Source organism: Pseudonaja textilis, chromosome 4, assembly GCF_049901715.1.
Source record: "Pseudonaja textilis isolate UNSWEBS1 chromosome 4, rPseTex1.2, whole genome shotgun sequence".
Classification (NCBI taxonomy): domain Eukaryota; kingdom Metazoa; phylum Chordata; class Lepidosauria; order Squamata; family Elapidae; genus Pseudonaja; species Pseudonaja textilis.
The window spans coordinates 75213747-75234065 of record NC_141993.1 but is presented as its reverse complement, the minus strand read 5'-3'; the positions used below and the strand labels follow the sequence as shown (position 1 = coordinate 75234065).

General features: G+C 34.8%; 1 protein-coding gene across 1 annotated transcript in view; it reads left to right on the top strand.

Annotated features, from left to right (window-relative positions):
* WDR49 (WD repeat domain 49) overlaps positions 1-14553 on the top strand; it is a 137101-nt gene extending 122548 nt beyond the window's left edge. The window contains exons 19-20 of the mRNA XM_087933396.1: positions 6937-7106; positions 12784-14553. Of these exons, the coding sequence (XP_087789522.1) occupies positions 6937-7082 (146 nt within the window). The 3' untranslated portion in view covers positions 7083-7106; positions 12784-14553. The remainder of the gene's footprint in view (positions 1-6936; positions 7107-12783) is intronic.
* Positions 14554-20319: the final 5766 nt, after the last annotated feature.

Below are 20319 nucleotides of genomic sequence, written 5' to 3'. Positions count from 1 at the left end.
TTCTAAGGGAAACTACTGAATAGAACTAATAACAAAAGAAAAATTAAACAGTGAATGGTAAAGTGGGAAGATATCTACAATAAAGTTAGGAATATGACCAGTACTACAACAGTGAACCTGAAAGGGAAAAAAACCAATGTCTGGTTCATCAATGTCTATTGCATCTCCAGTGGGCCAAAAAACAATAGAAGGAATGTTGAATACAGAAAAGATGAGCAACGCGGCCAACATGCAGATGATGAAAGCAACATTAACAGCTATTTAAGAAATAATGCTTAAAATGCAGGAGACAATGGTTAATAACCATACAGATATGAAGACGGAAGTGGGAGAAATGAAGGGTAAGATTCAAAATTTAGGGGAGAAGATGGGAATGATCCAACAGACGCTGGAGAAGAATGAACAAAGAATAAAAATATAGAAACTAAAGCTGAACAGATAAGAGATTGGAAGGGATTGATAGGAAAGTAATAAAGATGAACAGAGACTTAGAAGATTCAATCATCCATCTTGAAATGGAATGTGCAGCATTCTATTTGAGGTTCCAAAATGTATTGGAATCCAAAGATGAAGACCTGGGAGACATAATGTACCACTTAATAGCAGAGGCATTGCAAAGGGACCAGCAGGAAATAGTGAAAGAATTAGATGAGGTCTACCTAATCCATACAAACTATGCCAGATGAAACAAGCTGCCTAGAGAGGTCCACATCAGGTTCACCAGAAAAAATGTAAGAGACATTGTATATAGAATCACAAAGGATGAGCTGATGGTGTATAAAGAAAAAGAGATTACGACCTTGAAACAAATTCTGAGGCAGGTAAGAGAGTTTAGGAAGGACTACAGATCTCTGGCGATACTACTAAATAAATAAAACATCTGGTTCCAATGGCTGGTCCCTGAAGGAATGCTAGTGACGTGGCAAGAAAGAAGAGTAAAAATTGATAGTACTGAAAAGGCGCAAGAACTTTATGATCAGTTGATGGAAACAGAGGAAGAGGGGAGCAGTAAAGAAGAGTCAGAAAGCAAGAGTCAGAAGGACCAACAAGAAGATCAGCAACAGGGAATACAGGAAACGGACCAAGAAGAGAGAGGCAAAGAAAAGAGAGAATACCCATGGAGAGAAGGACTAAGAACAAGACCCCAAAGAGAAGCAAGAACAAACAGAAGATTTAGGTAGACTCAGAATGAACAATGGAAGAAGAGATTAAATTACTCTCAATAAACTTCAATGGATTAAACTCCCAGATCAAGAGGAAACAAATATTAACCAAATTAACTAAACAAAATGTTGAAATTATATGCCTATAGGAGGTACATATCCAAAAACAGCATAAAAATATTTAGAATATCCCAAGTTGGGTGTGTTATTTACAGCATTGGCAGATCAAAAGAAAAGGGGGGTAGATATTAAATTCACAAATAATAAAGGAAAAAGAATATATCTCAAGAATGAAAAATGAGTTAGAAACATTCTTTAAGGTTAATCTAAAACAACACACTAGTTTACAAAATTTATGGGACATTACAAAGACCTTCGTGAGAGGCATATCAATAGCCTATATAGCTAAGAAAAATAAAGAAAAATGGAAGAAACAGAACGAATTACAAGAAAGGATTAAAAAATTTGAATATGAGCTCCAAAAAGACCCAAAGAATATGGAAGTTAAGAAAGAAATAGGGATGATTAGACATGAACTAAATTTGATAGATATTGAGGAAAATGCACGTAACTTAAAAACTCTTAAACACAATTTCTCTGAATCAGTAAATAAACCAGGAAGGTGGTTGTCCCATAAATTAAAAATAGAGAAAAAGAAAAAGACTAATTCAGCAACCCAAGGATAAGGGACACTGTATTATCAGATGGAGGAGAAAAAGAGAATTGCACAAAGGTATTTTGGCGAGCTTTACAAGCAAGAAGATGTTAGGGAAGAAAATATTAGATACTTGGAAGGAAACGGTCTGAGCCCAATTTCAGAAGAAAATAGAGAAGTACTTAATAAAGAAATAACATTAACAGAGTTACAAAAGGCGATACAAAAACAAAAAAATAATAAATCACCAGGCCCAGATGTTCTACCAGGCGAATTATATAAAAATTTATCTGAAATATTTGAACCAATATTACTGGAACTATATAATGAGTCATTAACGCAAGCTAGACTTCCGAGGTCCTGGTCTGAGGCATACAACTCCTTAATTGCAAAAGATGGCACTGATCAACAACTAATTGCAAACTATAGGCCAATCTTATTGCTAAACACGGATTATAAGATATTTATGACAATATTAGTAGAAAGAATGAAACCAATCTTGAGTGAACTTATATACACAGACCAGAATGGTTTCCTGCCAAATAGACAAATTAAAAACAATATTAGGACAGTACTAAATTCGATTGAATATTATGAAGCTCACCCAGAAAAACAGGCAGCTTTAATTTTTTTAGATGCACAAAAAGCATTCGACAATCTTAATTGGAAATTCATGCTATATCAAATTAAAAAGCTGAATTTTGGCACTAATATAGAAAAAACACTACAAGAAATATACTCAAATCAAAAAGCAAGTGTATTATTAAATGGAGATCATACTGAAGATTTTGAAATTGCAAAAGGAGTGAGACAAGAGTGTCCATTATCGCCTCTGTTATTTATCTTGTCTTTAGAAGTGTTACTAGCTGCAACCAGACAAAACCCAGAGATTTATGGAATTAAGATTAGAAATGAGGAATATAAAGTTCAGGCATTTGCTGATGATTTGGTACTTATAGTGGAAGATCCAATGAATTCGGGACCAGTATTGTTGCAACAAATAGAAAAATTTGGGGAAGAAGCAGGATTTAAAATAAATAAAAATAAAACTAAGATGATAGTCAAAAACTACAATAAAACAGAAAGTAGAATTAGAAAATGCAATAGGACTCCAAATAGTAAAAAAGGTGAAATACCTGGGAATTTGTATATCACCCAGATGTTCATCATTAAAAGAGGACAATTATGTCAAACTGATTAAGCAAATCAGAAAAGAATTGGAATTATGGGCCAAATTGAAACTGTCTATATTAGGAAGAATAGCAACACTGAAAATGAATACTTTACCAAAACTAATATATCTATTCCAAAAGATTTCAATTAAACTAGAGGAATCTTTTTTTATAGAACTAAATAAAATGACATCCAAGTTTGTCTGGTTGGGCAAGCGGCCATGTATTAAAATGAAACTTTTACAAGATAATAGGAGCAGAGGCGGTCTCGGACTACCAGAATGGGAGCTTTATTATCAGGCAGTGGTGTAGAGTTGGATTAAGGATTGGTTTAAATTAAAAGACAAGAGAATCTTAACATTAGAAGGACATGACCTCTTGATAGGTTGGAATGCATTTTTGTGGGAAAATAAAAGTAATATACATACCTATTTCAATCAACACCTAATAAGAGATTCATTGATTACAATTTGGAAAAAAATCAAAAGTAAACACTATACAGAAATCCCACGATGGCTGTCAACCATGGAAGCCATAATACATCCAAATAGATTAGACCTACAGAAAATGTTAAGCTATGAAGAACTATTAAATAGTCAAGGGAAATTAAAATCAAACCAAGAACTGAAAGAAAACAGAATTATAATCAATTGGTGGCCATATTTGCAAATTCAAAATAAATATAAAAAAGACTCAAAAGATTTTGGATTTGACAAAGGGCAGAACCAACTAGATAAAATATTAATGGGACCGGAACAAAAACTTATAACTAAAATATATAATATTTATTAGATTTTAAAATGGAAGAGGAAATAGTTAAAAGTACAATGATTGCATGGGCACAGAATTTTGGATACACTATAGAATTAGAGGAATGGGAAAAAATATGGAATATAAATTATAAATTAATGGTATCTGCCGCATACAAAGAAAACATATATAAAATGTTTTATAAATGTTTTATGGTATTTAGCCCCAACAAGATTGGCAAAAATCTTCTCCAATATGAGTCCTAAATGTTGGAAGTGCAAAAAAGTTGATGGTACATTTTATCACATGTGGTGGATGTGCCCCGAGGCCAGGACATACTGGATTCAAATTAAAAATTGGTTAAAAGAGATCACTGGCTATCAGATTGACCTCAGACCGGAATCCTTCCTATTAGGAATCATTAAAGAAAGACTACCGAAAGAAGTAAAATACCTAGTGTTACATATTATAACAGCCGCCAGAATAGCCTTTGTGCAGGTATGGAAAACACCAAATATCCCTAATGAAGAACTAATAATACACAAAGTAACAGAAAGTGCTGAGATGAATATGCTAACAATGAAATTGAAAGAAAAAGATGACTCTGAATTCTTTACAATTTGGAACAATTGGTATAAGTGGCTAACAAACAGAACCAAGAAGTGAGACAAAAATGTTAATTGAAACAACCCTTAAGAAAGTAAAATAAAATTTTGTAAACTATATAAAGATGTAAGAATAGTAATTATAGCTAAAGGTATTATTTAATAGTAGATAAACGCAATATAATGCAATATGATATTTAAATCAAAATCTTGTATAGATGCCAAGGACGTTGTTGATACCATGATGTTTTATGGTGTAAAAAAAAAAGAAAATTAATAAAAATTAGTTTTAAAAAAAGAGCTGGAATCAGGATAACTGGTCTAATAGTCTTCTAGATGTTTGATGCCAAAGGACCTAATTCAGCTCCTTTTCTCTTCTCTCTACATCAGTTACCATGGAAAGAAGAGGGAAGAATGAATCTTAGATGGTGCTAGTTTTACAAACAAAGTGATTGATCTGTGATTTGGGGAATTTCAGAAATGATATGAGCAGACTTCTCCCTCGCTGCCTGCCTTGTTCTAAACAATTCCTTAATGTATTTCATTTCCAGTATTCCATAATTGAAGAAGACATGTTTATTTGCTAACATTCATCTTGATATCTTTCAACAAATTAAGAGAGGATTTAATCAGATAAAAGAAGCATAGTTTGGGACTGTGCAAATGCAATATGATATGTGATTTTTCCTTTGATGTCCAAATAGTGTCCTTGGAGGATACTTGATCCAAAAATATCCACATCAAATATCAGAATAGAGAATCTTTATCATTAAGGCAGCATTCTTGCCAAGACCTGAGATCATTCATAGATTGCCAATGTGAATGGAATAGGACTAGCAATAAGACTACTTTCACATACCAACATAAGCACTTTCGATGGTAGGTGAAAAAAAAAGCTGTTGCCTCTTCAAGCTGTGTATTAAGAGGCAACTGGGAATTAAATGGAAAATAACTGAAAAACAAAAAGAGTGAAACTGGAGTTATGTTGATGATTCAGCATAAACCAAGAAAAATATCCTGCTCAGCTCCAAAAACCAATTTTTCAAATTAAAAATTAACTTTTTGGAAGTCAGATCAATTTCCAAACTGCTTCTTGATTACTATAACTAGGCATATGATCTCAGTTGGCAAAATACTTACTTTTCCAGACTGTTATTAATCTTGCCAGACAGTTGAATCTCTTCTATTTCCCCAGAGCTTTCAATATAAAATGCTATTCTTAAATTTATAGGAAACACTTGAGAATTCTCTCATTAATTCTTAAAAAAAAATCCTATTTTTAGACAATGGAGAAAAGCCAAAATGAGGTAAGCTTTACTGTTAACTCTTTGGTTTCAGAAATTTGCAAGCATTATTTTACACAGAAGGGTGACTAATCCAATGTAATGGTAAAAAAAATATCAAAAGACACAATATTTGATAGATCTTGCTGACATTGTTGTACTATTAAATGTTTGTTTCTTTCACCAATTCCCCTTGGAAATGTACAAGTTAAATCAACCACAAGGTTGGGAAAAGAAAAATGTTGTAATTTCCTAATGCCAAATAGTGTTTTGGGCAAGCTTTGACTTGAATTTTGACTTTCTGGTCTAAGATTGTTACACTATATATAAACCCAATATGTAATCTTAAATTGATTGCCATAAGTATTCTTTCCCAAGACCTCTCATGAAGATTGGATTTGCCACAAATCTAATACAGTGGTATTACCAAGATTCAGAGGACCTGGGGCAACAGGATTTAGAGCAAAGAGCATAGAATATCAAGTTGAAAGGGATCTTGGAGGTTTTCGAGTCCAATCCCCTACACAAGCAGGAGATTCTATACCATTTCAGACAGATGGCTGTCCAGTCTCTTCTTAAAGGCCTCCAGTGATGAAGCACTCACAACTTCTAAAGGGAAGCAGTTCCACTGATTGATTGTTCTCAATGTCAAAAAATTTCTTCTTAGTTCTAGGTTGGATCTCTCTTTGATTAGATTCCATCTGTTGTTTCTTGTCTTGCCTTTCAGTGCTTTGGTAAATAGGTTGACCCCTCACCTCTTCTTTACTTTTCATGGGAGCCAATGTTTCCTATTGCTGGTTTAACATTCATTTTGAAACGAGGTGCCCAGATATGGACCATGTCAGCCACTGTGAGATGCTTTGTGATCAGCTGCCATAATTAGCAATCACACTTAGACTTATATACTGCTTCACAGTGCTTTACAGCCCTCTCTAAGCAGTTTACAGAGTCAGCATATTTCCTTCAACAATCTGAATCCTCATTTTACCAATCTCGGAAGGATGGAAGGCTGAGTCAACCTTAAGACTTAGCAAGACTTGAACTGACAAACTACCGGAAGTCTGCAGTCAGCAGAATTATCCTGCAATACTGCATTCTAACCACTGTATCCCCATTACCTTCTTCTGTCGGTCACAGGCTTGGCAAAATAAAGCAACATGTTGGAAAAATAATAGTTATGTATGATAGATAAATGACCGATTTGAAAATAAGATTTCTTACTAACATATTTATGGCATATTTATTTATTTATATTTATTAAAATACATATTTGTTGAAATAAGGAATTTGTTTCATTTGGTTTGATAGCCCTGAAAGCTGCCTTTGATGAAAAGAACTTATTCCCCAAAGAAATTCTGGACCGTGAAAAATGGTCAAGACAGTTGCAGGAAGAAATGTGTCCCCAAGATAGGATAACAAGTGAGAGAAAGCCAGGGAAGGTGAAACGAAAATGAATCATTCATGACTTCGAAAGGAAGGTAAGAATAAAGGATATGAGCCTTGACAATGTAAGAGTTGCAACTTTTGTTTCCTCCCATTCAAAAAGATATAGGATGGAAAAGATGCTCAAATGAGAAAAAGGTACATGGTTAAATACTATAAAGAAAGCATGAAAACATAATGATTGATTTAGCATTTCTATGTAAAAATTTACTCTTTCCACTTTGGAACTGCACAAAGAACATGATGTCAATGAAGTAAGACTAGATGACAATGCAAGTTAATCAATCACTCTTAAAAAAGTAATAAGAAATAATAATTTTGTCTTTTCCCTTGAGGATGAGCTGAGGTTTTTTTAAAAAATGTTACTAATGGTGTCTATGATATAGCTAGATTAAAGCCTTCAGGACATTTACATAGTTGCTGATGTTGCCATGGAGGAAAATAAATCCAGAGCTGCAAAGCTAGAATAACAGTTGACATGTGGAACATAATAAACATGAACACAGGGAAGCTCAACACGGTGAAAAATGAAACGAATCAACTACAAATGGACATCTTAGGCATCAGCCAGTTGAAAAAGACAGAAATCGGACACTTTCAGTAAAAAGATCACGCTGTGTACTTTGATAAAGTGTCATAAAATCATTGAAACTCTTAGTGACTCAAGGACAATCTGACAGTTTCTCAAGGACAATCAGACCCTAGCCTGGCCTTTTACTCTTCTATTGCCACTGTAATAGAATCTCTGCAGCTTCTTGTTGGTCATTCTGTTGATCTTCACATATCTCAAGCTTGATTTTCACATATCTGAAGTAGAGTAATTCAAGACATTTGTTTATCCCTTTACTGAATTTATTCTTTTTGATAATGCATTTTTTGTTATGCTTTGTTTTCCTGGCTGCCCATGGCATTCTCAGAAGTCTTCTCCAATACCAATGTTCAAAGGTGTTAATACTCTTTCAATCCCACCTCTTCAAACTCTATTCTTTGCTTCCGTAGAATGTTGCAATGAATATCATTGCTTGCATTAGATGCATCATGGCATGTGAATATCTTTTCCAAGGCCTTCATGGCTGCTCTACGAAGTGCTAATCTGTGGTGGACAGCTTGCTTACTTGCTTGTTCCATTGTTGTTGATGGCTGATCCTAAAAGGCAGAAGTTACTACCCATTTCACTATCTTCATTATAAATTGATAATGATGATTAGATGATTAGGGGACTGGAGGCTAAAACATATGAAGAACGGTTGCAGGAACTGAGTATGTGTACTCTAATGAAAAGAAGGACTAGGGCAGACATGAGAGCAGTGTTCCAATATCTCAGCGGCTGCCACAAAGAAGAGGGAGTCAAGCTATTCTCCAAAGCACCTGAAGGCAGGACAAGAAGCAATGGGTGGAAAATTATTAAGGACAGAAGCAACTTAGAACTAAGGAGAAATTTCTGAATAGTTAGAACAATTAATCAGTGGAATGACTTGCCTCCAGAAATTGTGAATGCTCCAACACTGGAAGTTTTCAAAAAGATGTTGGATAACCATTCGTCTGAAGTGGTGTAGGGTTTCCTGCCTAGGCAGGTGGTTGGACTAGAAGATCTCCAAGGTCTCTTCCAACTCTGTTATTCTATTCTATTCTATTCTATTCTATTCTATTCTATTCTATTCTATTCTATTCTAATTCTAGGGCAGGTTATTGGATCTGTTGTCATTAGATAGTCTTCCTTATACTTACTGCCAATTTTTTCATTATGCTCCTTGATTTTTGTTACTTGAGTTTGCAGATCCTTTGCATTTCAGCTGTTAGTGTCATCAGCATACCACAAATTATTGCAATCCCTTCCTCCAGTTTTAAAACTATGCTTATTTTCTTCCAAACCAGCTTTCCCTAATAAATATTCAACATATAGCTTGAATAAATAAAAGGATAAAATATACTCCTTGCCTCGGTATTTTGCCAACCTGGAGTCAGACTGTTTCATTATATACTTCCCAACCTGTGTGTAGGTTTCTTGTCTTTTTGAAGACAATAAGATGGTTTTTATAAATTCCTTTTTTTCTAAGCATATTCTAGAGTTTAATATTGCCACAACTGAAGGCCTTTCTCTCACCAATGAAGTACATACTGACTTCTTTTTGGTATTTTTTGACTTTCTTAATTCTTCAGCATGCATCAGAAATAATGTCTCAAGTTCCTTTGCCTTTTCTAAAGCCATCTTGAACATCTAAGCATATATTTTTCCATTCCTATATGCGTTACAGAGTCCTAAACATGATTTTCCTAGCTTGTAATATTAAGGACATTGTGTAATAGTTAGTATGCCCTCTGGAGTCTCTTCCACTCTGTTGGCAAATGCAAGCTTGTAACACTCCTTGAAGGGAAAAGTCAAAGGATGGATATTGCAAATGATCCCATTTCAACTGATGAGAGAGAAGTTAAAGATTTTAGTTCAAAGGAAGAAGGAAATAGAAATGAATCTGACAGTGGAAAAAATCTCCCTAAACAGACAATCCAAGGTAGGAGCAAGTCCAGTGGATGAACTATTCTTTAGTATTAGAACTCTGAAACAGTTTTCAAGTCCTCAACAAATAACTCAGTTTGATAATTACCTCTACGTGCTAATGCATGTATGGATAAATAGAATTGCACAGAGCAGGTATAACCTTATTACATGGACTTTAATCATTTCAAAGGGGTGGTGTTCTCATGGAATTCATCGAAGGGGAAAGAGAAATACCAAAAATCAGTAACTTGATGGAGAGATTTGGTTTATAGAAGGGGTATCAAACTCGATTTCATTGAGGGCTGCATCAGGGTTGTGTTTGACCTTGGGGTGGTGGTGGGGGCATGGCCAGCTTGACATTACTCATGTCGGGGGCACCGGTGGTGGTCTGAGCACCCTGCCTGTGAAAACAAGCTCCCAAGCTCCATTTTCAGCTGCAACGGCTTCCTGCAGCCCTCTGCCAGTGAAAATAGAGCTCAGGAGGGCTACCCATGGCCCTCGCAAGCTCTGTTTTCAGCTGTGATGACTTCCTACAACCCTCTGCCAGTGAAAATGGAGCTCGGGTGCACTCCTGAGCTCCATTTCACAGGTAGAGGCACTGCAGACCAGTCCTTTGCTGTTTCCGGAGTAGCCTCACAAGCCAGATCTAAGCCCTTTGCGGGCTGAATCTGGCCTCCAGGCCTTGAGTTTGACAACCCCTGGTTTAGAGGATCATAATCTGAATTATCTAGAAGATGTTCTCTCAGCATGTGATGGCTTGCAGCATTTTTAAAAAAACTGATACAAACTATATGTGATAGAAGTATGGTGGGTTTGAGTCAGGCAACTTTAATTTCTATAGTATAGTACCTTTCATTATAATTCATTATAGTTGAAAACCATGATGCAATTGATGTAGAGTTCTTCAGTATAGGAAAAAGAAGGAATATTGATAAAATGAAATTTATTAAACCACTCAATGAAAATTAGAAAGGAAATGGGTTTGCACGAATAACCTTAATTCTTTATACATTAATTATCAGAGCATGAGAAATAAACAAGTCAGTACAGTGATTTAAGTACATACTATTTAAGAAGATATTTGGTGAGATGAGGCCCTTGATTGGAATACAATGGTTGACTCATGCAATTAGTTCAGAAGGAACAGAAGCAATAGATGGAGGAATAGATTGCATGACATCCGTTCCTTCTCAGAAACCCAAATAAAAAAATTGGCAAAACAGTGCAGAACCGCTGGATTAAAATAAGCAGACAAACAAATAAAACTGGCACATTTGTGTATTTCTATTATTGTCCCCCTAGCCAAGAAAGAGATGTGAATGATGCATTCTGAAAGAAAATTGCATGAATATACATGAAGTAGTAGTGCTATAAAATTTTTCCTCACTTGTAGATATTTTGAGATGAACTCTTCCAAATCTTTCTGGGAAATTTCTGACTTGTCTTGCTGACAGATGTCTTATTAAAGGGCAAGGAAGATATAAAGGTAAAGGTTCTCCTCGCACATACGTGCTAGCCATTTCCAGTTCTAGGAGGTGGTGCTCATCTCTGTTACAAAGCCAGAGAGCCAGCGCTGTCTGAAGACGTCTCCATGATCATGTGGCCGGCATGACTAAACACCGAAGGCACACAGAAGGCTGTTACCTTCCCACCAAAGTGGTCCCTACTTTTTTACTTGCATTTGTACATGCTTTTGCACTGCTAGGTTGGCAGAAGCTGGGACAAGTAACAGGAGCTCACTCCATTAAGTGGTGCTAGGGATTCAAATCGCTGAACCTCCAAACTTTCTGATCAACAAGCTCAGCGTCTTCACCACTGAACCACCATGTCGCTCAAGGTATAGAGGACCTTTTACTCTTGAGTGTTCCCAATACAGAAATTAAGCTGAGGAATTGGAAGTAACAAGTAGATTGGTGGGAAACTGATAGTGTAATGCTGACTTGTTTAATTATAATGGAAACCAAAGCAGCATGCAGTCAAATGCACATCTTGGACTTCAAAAAAAAGAAGGTATTAATGAACTCCAGTATCTGTTCGTGATAAATCAGATAGCACAGGAGGAGAAGTAGGATAGCATAGAGAACTCCAGTGTACTCCTGATAAATAGGATAACAGTAAATGAGAAACTACTGACAGCAGGAAGAAATATGTCGGCAAGTTGTCAGAAAAACTAAAGCTCAGAATGTTTGGTAAGGTTGGTGAAAGGTGTTGATGAATATGAAAAGAGTTTATCCAGATACAAATTAAAAGGAAAATAAAAACATCAGAGTGTTGTTCAGTCAATGAAGATGGAAACATTACTTTTGTCTGCAAGGGGATAAAAACCTGGTTTTATATTTGCCACCTATGAGCCAAATGTCTATTGATGTAGATTTTTGTACGGAAAAGTATAATGAAACATGGAATAATACAGTAAGTTTAAAAGAACTGTGGTTATAAAAATGTATCATGAATTTATATATGTATATGTATGTATATATGTGTGTGTGTGTGTGTGTGTGTATTTGAATAATATTTATATATGCAGATGGCCCTTGACTTACAGTTCATTTAGTGACCATTCAACACTGAAAAAAGTAACGTATGACCATTGCCACATATCCATAGTCACGTGAACAAAATTGAGATGCTTGGCAGCTGGTTCATATTTATGACGGTTGCATGTGATCACCTTTTGCAACCTTTAACAAGCAAAGTCAATGGGAAAGCCTGATTCACTAACAACCACTACTAATTTAACAACTCAAGTGATTCACTTAACAACACTATCAAAAAAGGTCGTAAAATGGGACAAAACTCACTTAGCAGCTCACTTAGCAGCATACATTTTTGGGCTGAATTTTGGCATTAAGTTTAGGTCTACCTAAAGATAAGTATAAATGCAATTGTTACTGTTAATTGCTGTAATGATATATTATGCCTTGTTTCTTTTCTTTTCTCATTTTTGAATACTTTCAATGCATAGTTTTACTATGTACTTGCATTATAATTATCTTTGTGGGGTTTTTTCCTTCTTTTCCTGGTTTTTAAAAGTGGGGACAAAAACAGTGAAAATGGCAATCAGTATCACAATAAAAGTCTTGCCTATTTGTAGGTATGTGTAACAGTGACACATGTACAAAAAAGAGTCAGGGCTTTGATTTTGGTACTGTGATTGCCATCTGATCAGTTTGAACCTTTTCTTTTTCTCCTGCCCCACCTCAACCCTGCTACAGATACCACTGGATAGACAATGTTGTCTTCTTCAACAAAAAAGGATATGCTCCACCAAGAAACGTTGAAGAATGGGATTGAAGATGTTTAAATTAGAATGATCAGAGAATATTTTTTCTTTGAACACATTTAACTTTCCAAGATCAGATGAAATGCACTGTAGCATTTCTCAGGGAAACTGCTCAACTTTTATCCAACAGAACTGAAAAATTGGGTCATATGCTAGATGACTAAAGGAAAACAAATCTCTTGTCATCATAAAGAGGATCCATGGGACTGTAGACCAGTAACAGAATAATAGAGTTGGAAGGGACCTTGGAGGTCTTCTAGTCCAACCTAATGCTCAAGTAGAAGACCCTATACCATTTCAGATAAATGGCAATTCAGTCTCTTTTTAAAAGCCTCCAAATGGAGCATCCACAACTTCTGAAGACAACTGATTCCACTGGTTTATTTTTTTCATTGTCAAGAAATTTCTCCTTATTTCTAAGTTGCTTCTCTCCTTGATTAATGTTCATCCATTGCTTCTTATCCTGCTTTCTGGTGCTTTGGAAAATTTCATTTATATCTCTTGCTTGTGGCAACCCCTCAAATATTGAAAAGCTGCTATTATGTCACTGCTAGTCCTTCTTTTCACTAGACTAGATCTACCCAATTCCTGCATCTGTTGTTCCTTTATTTTAGCCTCCAGTCCCTAAGCATCTTTGTTTGTCTTTTCTGCACTCTTTCCATCTTTTTTTATATTGTGGTGACCAAAATGCATTATTTCAAGTGTGATCTCACCTTGGCCTCATAAAGCAGTACTAATACTTTAAATCAGTTTGGTACTGATTGCAGCACCTGTGATTACTGAGATTATTTGGCATGACTTCCTAATGTTTTCAACAAATCTTGCTTATCTGTAGTGCTGGGGTTGGTGAACTTGCCTAAATGGTTCATTCCTGCCTGTTGGGTGAAACCTGATATCCACTTAAACTTATCTCAATGTTTTGATAAGGTAGCTTCATTGATTGATAAAACCTTGTGTCTAGGTTTTAACAAAAATAGACTGTGTGACATTTTGATTAGCAAGCTAATTAAATGTGTGCTGGTAGCATGTCAAGTGGATATATACTTGGCCTGAAATATCACACTCAAAGAATGTCATCAATAGTTTTTCATCAAAATAGTTTTTCATCAAAATGAAGTATTAAATTGGATGCCTCCAGCTTCTGTCTTAGGTTTTCTACTCTTCAATATTTTTATTAATGACTTGATTGAAATAGTGAAATGACTGCTTAGTCAATAAAATAGCTACTTTAGATGATAGCTGATATCCTGTCAAGCACAACTAAAAATTAGAAATGAAAACTTACAGAAAAGGGCCGAAAGGCAAGAGTTTCTAAATTACAGGAAGTAACAATTCCACTTCATTTTGTTTTTGTCTTTTCCTCACTGGATATTTTCAAACAGAAGTCAGATAGACATCTATCAAGAGATTCCTTAATTTGGCACCCTGCACCAGGCGAGAGTTTAACAAAACATCTCTTTCCAACTTTATGGTTTTAAAACTGGAAGAAAAGTGGGGTAGATTCAATCCTCAAAACACAGATTTCTCCTAATAGTACAGAGAACGGTAACATGGGTCATAGTTTGACCAGATATAAAATAGTTTCCTATGTTACTGATTTACAGTAGTACTAATAATTGCATCATTAATACAACAAACTAAGACTCTCTTGTTCCTGTGTTCATCAATATTAATATGTTTTTGCAGAAACACTAATAAGCTTCAAAGGAACCTTATTTTTCCTGGAACTGAGTTTAAAAGAAGTTCAAGTAAATACATTGCTAATATTATTATTGCATTGTAGATTATTGGAAATTCAAAGAGATCCTCATATCTTTAGAAATATTCAAGAATGAAAATAAGAATGCTTATTTTTTAATGTTACTTATAACATGAAAAAGGAATATGCAGAGCTGTGAACAATATGATATGCATTAAACCAGTGAATAAATCTCAGAAAGTCCAAAGTAAACAAATGTGTAAAAAAAAAACCCTAAGAAAATTATAAATATTTGCCAGAACATTTATGTTTATTATTAACATTAGATCTAGCTTGCCTGGTTTTAAGGGCTTAATGGTGTAAGATTTCCTGTATTTTTTAAATTGCTATTTAGTGATCAGCCATTAAGTATTTGCACCTCATATAAGTTAACTTTGATTAAATATAACTGTGAAGAAATGAAATTGCAAACTATTTTGAAATATCCATTACATTTAAACACTAAAAAATAATTGTTGCTTGAAATACGAATAGATAGAAATTGTATATTAAGTATTGTAATATCCATAAAACAAGAGTTTAAAAAGTCAGTGTAACTTTAAATGAAGATCAGAGTACATTTTAGAGGCATTGTAATTTGCTGTAAGCCTCTTAAGTGACTTTGTAAAGTGAGATGACCAGTGTATAAATTTAATAAATGAATAAATAAAGACATCTTAGAAAATAGGATTGTAAAATATACTTCTTGATTTTTTTCTGAAGGCATTATGTAGGCTAGCAGATTTATGTGTGGGGACATGGTGATGAGTGTGGTTTTAAAATTGGAGGAAGAAAGATAAATAACTGTGCTACACTGATAAGGCTGTTCTGAGAGCTGAAAATGCATTGGATTTGCAAATTCTAGTAATAAAAATCAGAGAGCACAATGAAAAAATAATGGGACTAAGATTAAATATAAAGAAGATTAAACTAATGGCAAGAGATACAATAGCCAGCCTTGGAACTGACAATGAAGATACTGAAGTATAGGTAGCTTCTTCCATTTAGGACCAACTAACTAGAATAAACAGTTAAGAATGACACCACAAAATAGCACTTGGTAGAGTAGTTACAAAAAGATACTTCCATGCTGTGTTGAATTTATACCTACAAAGATAGCTATTGTATAGGCAATGATATTTCCTATGAGATTCTATGGAAATAAAAGTTGGACTTTGAAGAAGCAAGATAGAAACAGAATTGACACTTTCAAATTTTGGCTTTGGGGAAGACTACTAGGAATTAAAAGGGATCCAGAAAATAAACAAATGGATCATTGAATAACTGAAGCCAAAGCCTTACTCAAGGCACAAATAACCACGATCAAATTATTCTAGTTTGGACATGTTATGCAACATGTTAGTTCTCTGGAGAGAAGAAATGGACAGCCAGCAGTGGAGTGGATGAATTTACAGTGATAATGAATGCATTGTTGGAATACCTGAAAGATCAGGCTAGGAGACAATCTACGTGGTCACTAATCAAAGCTTGATGGCACATAATCAATTCATACATGAGTTGGCAATTCATATGTCATTACCAGAGGGAATGTATATTATAAAGAAAGAGGAAATAACTGAACATTTCTGCATAATTTAGGCCTCTGGATGCCCACCAAATAGTTAACAGAAATGTAAAGCCTATTTTGAGTCTATTCTTTTCCAAGTAAATTTAGTCTGTGATGAGTGTATGACAGTTCACATAAGAAAGGAGAAACCTTATCAAGTTTATTTGCCTTGCATCCAAGGTTCAATAGTCTTTCATTGCCCAGTTCATTGGTGCAGAGGGCAGGGTGGTCTCTCAGTTTACTTTTTTCATGAATATTTAAAAAGAATCTTAGAAACACAACTTTGTTTTTCCTGTACAGAATTCTCCCATGAAACCAAGTATAGCCTAAATCAATTTAGAGAAAATAAAACATCAGACAGCTTTAGATGCTCAGCTGGACTATTGATCTTCATAAGATGGAGAAGTAAGCACAGCTTTCTGCTAAAATAACCTGAGAACTGATATGTGAGATTCTACTAATTAGAAAAGAAATAGTAAAGTTTTGTCGATAAATTCACATTCCTTTTATAGAAGTGCGGGATTATTATCCAAACTACATAACATCATCAGTGCTCATCAGCTCATCATCAGTCTGCAAGAAAACAACTAACCTCAGAGAGCACCAAGGACCTCTCATTTCAACCCTGAACTACAAATATTCTCCTTTATTGTTATAAGGATTTTTGGAATCTACATGGTAAAATTGTGGGATTAGGACAATATGCTTATGTTCAAGTAAGTTAGTTCCCAAACTTGGACAAAGCCTATCTCAGTTTATTTCTTTCTCTCTGGTTCTATTTCATTCCCTTTGACATTTGCAATCACTTCGGTGAGAAAATTCTGTTGGGACCCGGAATAGTGCTAATTGTTATCAGGTAACTAGCTTTGTCCTCTGGATTTATTCTTGGATGTCATAAATTAGGAAATGTATTTAAGAAGTTCATATTTCTCCATCATTTTTTTTGCAGAATGTATTTTGAAGATGTATTAAATATGCACCTGAAGATACAAACTATAAGGATGTTTAAAAGTCTGGGTTTCATGTAGAAATGCTGGTGAAGAGACCAGATTTGGCTACACACAAATTTGCACACATAGTTACATCTTGGCGCATGTATATACTGTATTTAAGGGCAGATTCTGCAGCGAATGGCACCCCCCTTTTTTTTACCATGCGGTATGTAAATTAGCATTTTTGCTCTTTCTGTTTCTCCATTCAAAATCACTCAGTACGTATAATGGGCTAGCATTTTATTCATATTTCTTTTGAATAACTCATCTAGGGACTATTAAAAAACTCTTTGTGTACAGAATCTGATTTACTCAATGGCATAACATTTTATGCTCTGCTGCTTGGGTGGGGGGGAACCGTACAGCTTGATTACTTTAAAAAAAAAAAGAAATCTCTGCCATATTCAGAAGACCTCATAGGTTCTGTTTATCCTCTGACAACAACAGAAATACTGATTGTGTTAAAATGCTCTTGGGCTTTCCAACAGTTTTTGAGTTATTGTACAAAAGCAATCACCATACATTTAGCTCTAGTTGAGTGTGAATTGCTTGCTCTTTTATTTTTAGATGTCACATCTGGCTGATCTTGCCTTTGCTTAGAAGCTAAGTATGGATCAGCCTGATTAGTATTTGAATGGGAAATCTCCAGAGAATCCAAAGTCTGTAGATTAGACTGGGAAGTTTAAAAAAAAAATGTATTGCATATTCTTACATAAAAAGCTTCTTGCATATTTCCATATTGTTAAGAAAGAATAAATGTTTCCATGTAGTCAACAGGGCTTTTGTTCAACTAAAAAAAAAAAGCAAAAAATTGTTTGTGATTATAAAACAAAGATTATGGGGATAAAAAAAACCCCAGCACCTTTATTTTGATAGGGATTATATTTATTTATTTTATTTATTTGATTTGTCAATCGCTTACAAGATAATAGGTAAAAGTATAAACATAGTTATGAATACATGAAATGGATACATGTAAGAAAAAAAAAACCAATAGGACAAGGATGGTAGGCATGTTGATGCACTTATGCACACCCCTACAGACCTCTTAGGAAAGGGGTCAGGTCCAGGGGTGGGATTCTATCAGTTCGCACCTATTCGGTAGAACCAGTTGTTAACATTCTAAGCAGTTTGGAGAACTGGTTGTTAGAAGAAATTACTGGCCTAATCCTGTAAGGAAGGCAGGAAGGAAACATTCTGGGGTTGCTTACAGAAACTGCCTCTCCGTTAACTCTTATTACATTCTTAGCAGGACTAGACTTCCTGTCTCTGGAACTTCCTGGAGTTTTTTCCCCCTCCTTTGCTGGTACTTTGCTTGTGTGTAGTGATGATTCAAAGTTACAATGGCATTGAAAACAGTGACTTATGACTGTTTTTCACACTTACGACTGTTGCAGCATCCCCACAGCCAGGCGAAGAGATGGGTGCCTCAATGTGAGTGATATTGAGTTGGCCACACCCAGCCAATAACATGACCACCAAACCATGCCCACCAACTAAGCCAAACCCACAAATCGGTTGTTAAAAAATTTGAATCCCACCCTGGTGAGGTCAATAGTAAACAGTCTAAGGTTAAAGTTTTTGGGGTTTGGGGAAGAAACCACAGAGTCAGGTAGAGTATTCCAGACATTGACCACTCTGTTGCTGAAGTCGTATTTCCTGCAATATTTATTTATATGCAATATTTATTTATTCCAAAACATTTCACTACTAGACCCAAATGGTTTTTCAAAATTCTCTACCATATTTATAGGCAGGAAAATTGAACAGATAGTCTCTCTGACTTTTTCAGGAAGAGGAATTCATTATTAATAATGAGGATAGTGTGGGAACTGAAAGAAGCAAAAAGGAAGATTTATCTCATGGTGTATCCTCTCGAGATTTACCTGAAGCAGAGGAAGTCAGGCCTTTTAGTCTGCCTAAAAAAGGATATTTAGCGAAAAGTGAAACATTCACACTAACACGTTGGCAAACTATATTACTTGACAATAACTCTATCCCCACCTGGTGATTCAGATGGACTCCTGCTTTCTCCTAAAATTTTGGCAGGTCATCTAGCCATCTTACATTAACTGATATATACAGTATATAAATATGCCCTAAGAAGGTATTGGTTGTCTCTGCAGTACTCATTTGGGTATTTTGTTCTCTCTTTAAAATAACTTTGTCTGCTGTATCTAATAAATAATACATTGTATATAATCTGAACTCGAATGTATTGATAGTTCATCCTGTTATAATATCTTCTTTTTGCAATATTTTTGTATTTGTTTCACAAATGGAAGTAGATGGCTGACACAGATTTTCCAGCTTTCTTGACCATTTTTGTTAAGCAAACTAAATGAAGTATTAAGGATAGATGAATCTTGAAATGATTTTTTAAAATTCTTTCTGATTTGTTTTCTTTTATGTGAATTTATATAGTTTTGGCATGCCTCTGCAAACTAATTTTGCTTCACCTCAAAATAGGTTTCATCAAGGTTTGAAGTTACCTTCCGACTAGATGGGTCTCCATAATTTCTAAGAAGTTGCTCAGATAAATGAATACATAATCACTGATTTCTTTGTACGTGATTGTTCTAGTTTTTTGTAATCAAACTTTAGTAACTTGACCATTAAATTCCTTAAACCTTCCATAAATGTGTATTTCTAGAACACACTTAGGACACACTAGATTTATCTACATACTGTAACATGGTTAAATTGGTTCATCCTAACCTTGTTTTTTTGAGATGGGTAACTTAAACTATTGTGCAAATAATGAGTTTGGGTTTAATGCATTCTGTGTACCCAAAATAAGGGTTATTTTTTGTTATTAGATTAAAAATATTTTACAAATGTAACCCATGATAAAATTTTATTTTATCATAACAGGAACAAGTAGTTGAAAGCCTTAGGCATTTTACATGGTATCATTTTACATGCCATTACATGCAACTGGCATATCTGCAAGCCAAATCTGAAATCAGACCTTTATTGTAATTCTAATTATTATGGTTCTTTGCTGCATTTAGGCAACACAGATAACCAGGGTATTAAATTAATTCATTTTTTTGAGTTCATACTTTAGACCATAAATTAACCAAACAAGATGAGATCACACACCTTGATTAGCCACAAAGTATTAATCAAGCTTAACACCAAGCATATCACGTTATGTAAATTAATCTG